At 39.6% G+C, this 10321-nt stretch overlaps 1 protein-coding gene across 1 annotated transcript; it reads left to right on the forward strand.

Annotated features, from left to right (window-relative positions):
- The first annotated feature begins 7779 nt into the window (after positions 1-7779).
- On the forward strand, positions 7780-8730 carry LOC132675008 (olfactory receptor 2A1/2A42-like). The gene has a single exon (XM_060627471.3). It carries the CDS (start codon positions 7789-7791, stop codon positions 8728-8730), a length of 942 nt encoding a protein of 313 aa, XP_060483454.3. The 5' UTR covers positions 7780-7788.
- Positions 8731-10321: the final 1591 nt, after the last annotated feature.

Raw genomic sequence — 10321 nt, forward strand, 5'->3', positions numbered from 1 at the left:
TGGGCTTGAACTCATGATCCCGAGATTGAGAGTTGCATGTTCTATGGGCTGAGCCAGCCAGATGCCCCTACTCTGACCACTTTTAGAAGCTGTCCATAAGTTAAAGCAATGTTACCTTGATATGTACTAGAGAACATGTACTTTTGAGATGATGCATTTCCCAAAGTTAAAGTTTGTTTGGTATCATAAAAATTTATATTTAATTTCCTTATTGTCTTAGTTCAAAGTTCCTACTTTTTATAACTGATAGTCATACAGTGATGAATGAGAAAAACCCTATTATTTTCACAATTTCAGTGTGCCGCTATTTTTTTTCTTTTAAACATCAGTTTCCAGATATCCACATTTTTCTACAAGCCACCTGAAACATAAAAAGAAAAGAAACTTGATAATTGTAACCAGTTTTCCCTAAGTTTATGGGATAACCCCAGGAAGCCAGGAATCACACTGTAATGAACTAATTAGTTTGTGAATCTCACGCTTGATTGGTAAGAGATTTCTCAGATAACATTTTGAGTCCCTCACATCCAGTATAGGAAAACAGTAGGATGCAAATACATGACATCATCACAGGTAGGAAATTCTCTCCCAACCCAGAAGAGGTAGGAAGCTTCAAGGGGAAGATGCCTTCCAGAGGGTTCTCTCCCCCTGGCCTGAGGGACTGGACCCCTAGAATCTCCTCACCTCAGAATCGAGATTAGAGTGTATTGCCAAGGCTGATCTATTTGAGTGGTTTGTGTTCTAGAAAACCCCTCTTCAGGCGTGTTCTAATAAGCCCCACTGGGACTCCGTGTTTCTCCTCAGACTTCCCAGTCTGCTCCCTGCCTCCATAACCTGCTCTCTACGGCATCTCCACATCTTGAGCCGTTGCTTGGAACCAGCTGATTTTTCAGGGTCCTTCCTTCCCCCCTCTGCTGCTACACAAGGTGGCCCAGAGTACAGTGGGGAGAAGCTGAAATACAGAGGGGAATGCCGGGAGCTTCTTCATCGTCACACTCATTCTGCTTCCTTCTAGGTTCCCCTGAACGACCTGATGGTTTGGGAATTAGGGCAGCGCTGGAATTCATGAAATCCAAATAATGCCAAGTTTTCCGGGGCCGTAATGACCGGTGTTGTCTCAGAGGCATCCTCTGTGGCTGGTTGTGGTTCCTGATCGTGTGTCCTGCTGGGGATGAGAGCAGAACTAGGGAACTGCTTTGTCCCCTTCCCAGTGGAGTGGGCATGCACTGTATCTCGCAGCCCACCCCTCCAGGGAGCCCTTAGACGCTACCAACTAGGCTGGGGCCATAGGAGAATCAAAGCGCCTTTTCTGAGGATTCTGCCACCTTTGCAGTCAGGAACAGGAGTGAGGGTTCTGCAGCTCCCACAGGCGCTCCCAGAAATCATGATCCTGCCCAACCTTGAGGTATTTTTCCCTTCTGGGGTCCCTGAGTCCAAACGTGGGAGCTAACCAGGCCACCTTATTTTACTTTATCATTAATTCCTCTTAGACATGGGGTAGCATCTACACTTCTGTGGACTATCACTCTGTTTCTGACAATCTTTATTTTAAATGTTAGAGAAGTAAATACTCTTTATTAATGTTAAACATATATGCTCATCATTCACATTCTATATGAATAGTTTCAGGGGAATATTAGATGCACATTTTATAGACAAATTATATAAAGATGTTTTGGGTTTCGAGTTTGGTTAATTTGCTTCATTGGTGGAGAAATATCCACGTGATAGACATTTACTTAGAAAAGATAGCACTAACAGAAGGAGTAAGAAATTTCTGTGTCATGCATTTAAACAGAACATATGGAATAATCTTAGCCAAAGAAAATTACAGGAGGGTATATTACAGAATGGTGTTATGTTGGGAAAATTAACATGTTGGTTATTATATAAAATATGCATTTACTTATTGTCAACACAGGTACAGTGGGTACTAAATCTATGTCATATGTTTATCTTAAGCTTAGCATTAAGGACAGCTAGAATGTATTCAATAAATATGTGTAAGTGTTAGATTTTTCATAGCTTGGAAGATAAGTTTGCACAGTGGGGGTGGGAAAAGTATAGAAAGGGGACCACGGTGTTAGGTGCTGGTGTGTGAGGTGGGAGAAGGACGAGATAGTCAATCATTTCTTTTTATAGGATTTTTGTGTTTAATGTGTATCTTTTTATTTATCACTGCTTTCTTCTGAAGCACGTTTGTACGAGAAAATCTTCACAAAGCTCAGCACCATCCTCCTGCTTTTACTATGTGCTTCCACAGTGCCCAGCACATAGGGGGCACTCATGAGTATGATCAACTATTAGCCTTTAACAGATTCTCCAATAGGCTATGATTACACAGAACTGACACCTAGTTCTTTACGGTCCACAATAGTTCTTATATCCAGAAAACTCACTTATCCTATCAGCCCTTACCCCAGAAGACCACTCGGCAAAGTCTTGGCTTGTAACTACATAAGCAAATAAGATGAATCAGTTTTCAGTCTTTCCTTGCTACTTGCAGGTGAGTAGTCCTACGCTTCCTCTGAGTCAAGGATTAACAATAGGTGGTGATTTTAGGAATTCTGCCTTCCCCGTGCCCACTACTTTAGAGGAGAACTTGCCAGCTCATCATTCTTCAAGATTTACTGTTTAAAACATAGCTACCTTATGACCCAGCGATAGAGCTACTAGGAATTTATCCAAGGGATACAGGAGTGCTGATGCATAGGGGCACTTGTACCCCAATGTTTATAGCAGCACTCTCAACAATAGCCAAATTATGGAAAGAGCCCAAATGTCCATCAACTGATGAATAGATAAAGAAGATGTGGTTTATATATACAATGGAATACTACTTGGCAATGAGAAAGAATGAAATCCTGACATTTGCAACAATGTGGATGGACCTGGAAGGTATTATGCTAAGTAAAGTAAGTCAGAGAAAGAAATCATATGTTTTCACTCCATATGTGGAACTTGAAAAACTTAACAGAAGACCATGGGGGCAGAAAAGGGGAAAAAATAGTTTCAAACAGAGAGGAGGCAAACCATAAGAGACTCTTAAATACAGAGGAAAAAACAAGGGTTGATGGTGGGGGGGGCAGGGGATAGGGGAAATGGGTGATGGGCATTGAGGAGGGCACTTGTTGGGTTGAGTACTGGGTGTTTTATGTAAGCGATGAATCACGGGAATTTACCCCCCAAACCAAGAGCACACTGTATACACTGTATGTTAGCTAATTTGACAATAAATTATACACACACACACACACACACACACATATATATAGGTGTGTGTGTGTGTGTGTGTGTGTGTGTGTGTGTGTGTGTGTATATATATATAAAATAAATAAAACATAGGTTCCATCAAGTTCTGATGATTATATATGAAATTATTTCCTTCTTAGATATTTACTTTAGAAGTTTAGATTTACCTGATTATTCATTAACCAGACAATTTATCCTTTTTGAAATTCTGAAATTGTACCTATGTAAGTTAATGTACCTCGCTATGCCTGAAGGTTACATTTGGACCTGGAACACATTACAGTTTTGAGCCACCCTCATAACCCCCACAAGCCCATAAGAAATTTAATCTGTTTGCATTTCATTTGATTTTGTAAAACTAATGCATGTCATATAGGTATGACATGGTCAGGCTTATTGTCCCTGAACGCCATTAAAGATGCACAGACAGGGGCGCCTGTGTGGCTCAGTCAGTTGAGCGTCCAACTCTTGGTTTCAACTCAGCTCAAGAATTCATGGCTTCATGGTTTGAAGCCCCCCATTGGGCTCTGCATTGACAGTGTGGAGCCTGCTTGGAATTCTCTCTCTACTTCTCTCTGCCCCTCCCCCACTTGTGCTGTCTCTGTCTCTCTCTTAAAAAAAAAAGCTTTAAAGATGCACAAGTTCTGCCTCTCTCATAGACTTTGGTCTATGCTCCATATGGATCATCTCCTTTATTTTTCCCACAGTCTGTCTCCAGACAGGTAGCCCACACAAGCAACTACACGTGGGTTCACTGTCACATCCTCCTGCCCTGCCTCCCTGAGGTTGTATCAAAGCACCTTGACTAGACTTTTGGAGGTTCCCAAAACTCTCCAGTCATATATTTCCTGATATTCTCTTGTTTACCAAGTCTGGGATAAAATTCATAGACTAAGTATTTTATCACTAATTTGTTGACGTGTCCATTTCTCAGCAGACAGACTGAATTACCATTGGTCAATAATATGTTCCTATTAGCTACTTATAAAGTATATTTTAACTCATGGTGCTGTGGTCAGCCACTGTTTGTTGATGTAAATAGTAGTTTCTTATGTTTTGGATTTCAGTTATAATACATGTTACAAATATGAAGGATTGAATTAACAGCAAGATGAGTATATTTCCTCTTTCTATTCATTCTAGGTTTTGACCTTTAAATTTTTTCCCCCAATTTTACTGAGATAAAATTGACAGGGGCACCCGGGTGGCTTACTCTGCTGAGAGTCCAGCTTCAGCTCAGGTCGTGATCTCACGGTTTATGAATTTGAGCCCCTAATCAGGTTCTCTGCTGTCAGCATAGAGCTGCTTCGGATCTTCTGTCTCCCTTCCTCTTTCTCTGCCTTTCCCTACTCCTCTCAAAAATAAATATTAAAAAAAATTGACATACAACACTATATAAGTTTAAAGTATATAGGCATAAGGATTTGACTTAAAAATATTGTGAAATGGTTACCACAGTAAGTCTAGTTAACATTTATCATCTCAGATAGATACCTATATATACACCTATATATAGGTGTGTATATATATATATATATATATATATATATATATATATACACACACACCTATAGATATATATGTGTATATATACACACCTGTAGATATATATGTGTGTGTGTATATATATATATAGATAGATAGATATATATGTATGTATGTATATAGAAATATGTATATATGCATATGTGTATAGAAGAAGAAAAGAGGTTTTCTATTTTGTGATGGGAATTCTTAGAGTTCATTCTCTTAAAGTTCAAATACAGGGGTACCTGGGTGGCTCAGTCGGTTGGGCATCTGACTTGGACTCAGATAACGATCTCACGGCTTGTGGGTTCAAGCTCCACATTGGGCACTGTACTGACAGCTCAGAGCCTAGAGCCTGCTTCGGATTCTGTCTGTCTGTCTGTCTCTCTCTCTGCCCCTCCCCTACTTCCCCCCTCAAAAATAGACATTAAAATAAAAAAAAAAGTTCAAATATGTCATACATAATTGTTAACTATAGTCATGATATTATACCTGACATCCCCAGTACCTATTTATCTTAGAACTGGAAATTGATCTTTTGATCAATTTGATCAAAAGATGTTTTGACCACCTTCCGCCAATTCCCTCTCCACAGGTAATCACAGATCAGGTTTTTTCCCTCTATAAGTTTGGTTTCATTTGTTTATTTGTTTTAGATCCCACGTATAGGTAAGAACATACCATATTTTCTTTCTCTGTCTGATTGATTTCACTTAGCACAATGATCTCATGTTGTCACAAATGGCAGGATTTCTTTCTTTTCTATGGCTGAATAATATTCCAACATATATGTATACCAAAACTTCTTTATGCATTTATCCATCAATGGTCACTTAGGTTGTTTCTGTGCCTTGACTATTATAGGTAATGCTGCAATGAATACGGGGCACAAACATCTCTCCCAAATGCCCAAATGGTGTGCTCTTTTGGATATGTTCCCAGAAGTGGAATTGCTGGGTGATATGCAAATACAATTTTTAAGTTTTTAAGGAACTTCCATATTATTTTCTTTAGTGGATGCACCAATTTACATTCCTACCAACAGTGCACAAGGGCTCCCTTTCCTCCAGCATTTGTTAACCCTTGTCTATTGGATGATAGCCATTCTAACAGCAGTGAAGAGCTATTTTATTATGGGTTTGATTTGCATTTCCCTTATGATTAATGATATTGAACATCTTGTCATGCTCTTATTGGCTGTGTGTCATCTTTGAAAAAAAATGTCTATTCAGGTTCTTTGTCCATTTTGATTTGGTTATTTGGGAGGTTTTTTCATGTTTTGTTGTTGCTTAAATTTTTTTAATGTTTTTAAATTTATTTTTGAGAGAGAGCGAGCACAAGTGGGGGAGGGGCAGAGAGAGATGGAGACACAGAATCAGAAGCAGGTTCCAGGCTCTGAGCTGTCAGCACAGAGCCCAATGCAGGGCTCGAACTTATAAACTGTGAGATCATGACCTGAGTCAAAGTCAGACACTTAATGGACTGAGCCACCCAGGTGCCCCTGTTGTTGTTTTTGCTGTTGATTTGCATCAGTCCTTCATATATTTTGGATATTAACCCCTTATCAAATATATAGTTTGCAAATATTTTTTCCCTTTTCATAGATTGTCTTTTTTTGGTTTTGTTAATCATTTCTTTTGTTATGCAGAAGCTTTTTAGTTTGATATAATTCCACTTGTTTTTTTATTTTGTTGCTTGTGCTTTAGGTGTTAGGTGTGTGTGTGTGTGTGTGTGTGTGTGTGTGTGTGTGTGTGTATTTTTGACAGAGCGAAACAGAGTATGAGCAGGGGAGAGGCAGAGAGAGAGGAAGACCCAGAATCTGAAGCAGGATTCAGGCTCTGAGCTGTCTGCACAGAGCTCGATGCGGGCTTGAACCCACAAACCATAAGATCATGACTTGAATCAAAGTCAGGTGCTTAACCAGCTGAGCTACCCAGGCCCCCCTAGGTGTTATATTTAAAAAATCATTGCCAAAACCCATGTCAGGAAGACTTTTTCCTGTTTGCTTCTAGGAGTTTTAAGGTTTTTCATCTTATATTTAGGTCTTTCATCCATTTTGAGTTAATTTTTGTGAGTAGTGTGAGGTAGGAGTCTAGTTTCATTCTTTTACATGTGAATATCCAATGATTCCAGGACCATTTATTGAAGACAGTGTCTTTTCTCCATTGGCTCCTGTGTCAAATATTATTTATATGAGTTTATTTTTGGGCTCTTGATTCTTTTTCATTGGTCTGTATGTCTGTTTTTATGCCAGTATCACACTGTTTTGATTATTATAGCTTTCATATATAGCTTGAAATCAAGAAGGGTGATGACTCCTGCTTTCTTCTTTCTCAGGATTACTTTGACTATTTGAGGTCTTTTATGCTTTCTTAAAATTTCAGAATTTTTTTCTACTTCCATAAAAGTGTCATTGGAATCTTGACAGGAATTGTATTGAATAGATGGCTTTGACAACTATGGACATTTTAACAATATTAATTCTTCCAGTCCACGAACATGGGATTTAGATACTGATAGAACTCAATCATGATTTCAGCTGAAGTAAGTGAAATTATTTTCTTTTCCAGAGACCATTCTCATTTAAAGCTCCTCTTATTTCTACTATCTAGAATTTCTCTTACATATTTTTACATATGTAGCTCTGAAACAATCCAGATTTCATGATTATTTTCTTTGTAATATGGTTTGATATTTCCTAATTCCATCACATTGTCAAAGGCTCCATGTGGATAATCACATAACATATTCCTCTTCTGTAAAATTAGATGTCAGATTAAGAATTTAGCTTAAAGACAGTTAGATTTGTTTAAATAGGTAAGCCTGCCTACCTTCCTACTTTCCTTCCTCCCTTCCTCCCTCCCTTCCTTCCTTTCTTCCTTAATTCAGTGACTTCTTAAAGTTGTTTCTTAATAATTTTGTACATACCAAAAATTTATGAACAATAAAAAAGAGTTGTTTTAAAATAATTGTGTCATACAGCTATCTGGTTCTCTCTTTAATAGTAAAATGGAGAAAAATCGAACAATGGTTACAGAATTCATCTTACTGGGATTTTGTCTTGGTCCAAGGATTCACATAATCCTTTTTGGGCTCTTCTCCCTGTTCTATGCCTTCACCCTGCTGGGGAACGGGCTCATCCTGGGGCTCATCTGGCTGGACTCCAGACTGCACACCCCCATGTACTTCTTCCTCTCCCACCTGGCCATCGTCGACATAGCCTATGCCTGCAACACGGTGCCCCGGATGCTGATAGACCTCCTGAAGCCAGACCAGCCCATCTCCTTTGCTGGCTGCATGACGCAGACCTTTCTTTTCTTGAGTTTTGCTCATACTGAATGTCTTCTCCTGGTGTTGATGTCCTATGATCGGTATGTGGCCATCTGCCACCCACTCCGATATTCTGTCATCATGAGCTGGACAGGCTGCATCATCCTGGTGGTGACTTCCTGGTCATGTGGCTCCCTGCTGGCCCTGGTCCATGTGGTTCTCATTCTGAGGCTGCCCTTCTGCGGGCCTCATGAAATCAACCACTTCTTCTGTGAGATCCTGTCTGTCCTCAAGCTGGCCTGTGCTGACACCTGGCTCAACCAAGTTGTCATCTTTGTTGCCTGTGTGTTTATCTTAGTCGGGCCCCTCTGCCTGGTGCTGGTGTCCTACACGCGCATCCTGTTCGCCATCCTGAGGATCCAGTCCGGGGAGGGCCGCAGAAAGGCCTTCTCCACCTGCTCCTCCCACCTCTGCGTGGTGGGGCTCTTCTTTGGAAGTGCCATTATCATGTACATGTCCCCCAAATCCCGCCACCCCGAGGAGCAGCAGAAGATCCTTTCCTTGTTTTACAGTTTCTTCAACCCTATGCTGAACCCACTGATCTACAGCCTGAGAAATGCAGATGTCAGGAGTGCCCTGAAAAGGGCAATGTTCAAGGAAAGTCATTTCCAATTGGAGTGACATTGGAATCACCAGACTAAGTGCTTGATCACTGCCTAAATCCAGAAAATTTCACTTTTCTCATCTTAGGTATACCTAAAGAACAAGCCCTCTTCTTCCTTTGAATGAAAGCTTTAGATATGTTGTATTCATTGATTACCTACAGGTGTGATTTTATCAGATACGATCTTTTTCTTTTATTGTTCATTGAATTTAATAGCTGTGACATTAAAAAATGTTTAAGTTCATTTTCTAGGTCCCAAAGGTTGAACACAGTCTATCTCTCTCTCTAGCCTAAGTATTTAAACTCACTAAACTGTATATATCATAAGACTTAGGGAAAAAAAGAAAGCTGCAGTGAAAGATAATGACCTTCCAAACCCAGAGGCACACTTGTCCATTATCCCAAAATTGTACTTGCCCTATTAAAGAATAACTGTTAAAGAAACTCAGAGGTATTTGCTTAACGTGTTGCATGATGGTAAGAAATTTTCTATGAAAATTAACTCACATTAGGAATTAAACAAGCAGGCTGATTGAAAGAACAAAATTAATGCAAAGAATATAGGAAAAAGGAGAGAAGAAGGAAAAATCTGTAGACAGGATGGGAATAGTGCACATTGTTTATAGCTCTGGAGATAAACGGGTTACTCGTAGGTAACAAAAGAGCAAAACTGGGCATTCTCTCCTTGAATAGGCTGATAAGGGGTATCAAAGAAAACGTATATTTAGGGTTGTTTGTGGATTCGCCAGAAAACTTTGAGTGTAAGCTGTAAGTTATCTAGATGTACAGAGTATCTCAATATGTACTTTTCTTTTTTATGAGAGTCTTTTTATTAGCACATCCACCTTGCTTGTCCGCATGTACATAATTTCCCTCATTAGATGTTTTATCCTTGAAATAGGAAATTTGACCAGAGAACGTAAGTGGCTAGTAGAGTATAACTGGCTATTTTGGCTTGGTAATGCACTGGTTTTTACTAATTCATTCTACTTTACAAACCCAATGATTAGGGATGAATCCCATACATTTCAGGTGGCTTTGTAGGGTGTCACCTATAAAGTCCATTTTCTAACCTGCCTGGAGACTAAAATGGCCACTTTGTGTCCAGTCTTTCACAATTTCATATTAAGAGTGAATGGAACACTTGTTCAGAAGAATACATGTGTTGCCCTTCACTTGGGAATCAATAATTACTCAATCCAGGGGCACTTTGGTGGCTCAGTCAGTTAAGCACCAATTCTTGACTTCAGCTCAGGTCATAACATAACCTCATGGTTCATGGGTTCAAGTCCCACGTTGGCCTCTGTGCTGACAGTGCAGAACCTGTTTGGGATTCTTTCTCTCTCCCTTTCTCGCTGCCCCCTCCCCTCAAAATAAAAAAATCTTCAAAAAAATAATAATTACTCAACCCAATTCCTAATTACTGGGCAGCAAAGCTCACTAAATGTGAAAACAAAATGGGTTTTTATAATACTAACATTTTGGTTAATGGCTTTCCCAGTGCCATACTCTATGAAATGATAACACTTGACATGGACTATCTCATTTAGGCATTATAACAAAGCTGTGAAGAAGGTCCTATTGTCAGTTTGATATACACTTATACCA

This window comes from Panthera onca, chromosome A2 (assembly GCF_046562875.1).
Source record: "Panthera onca isolate mPanOnc1 chromosome A2, mPanOnc1 haplotype 2, whole genome shotgun sequence".
Classification (NCBI taxonomy): domain Eukaryota; kingdom Metazoa; phylum Chordata; class Mammalia; order Carnivora; family Felidae; genus Panthera; species Panthera onca.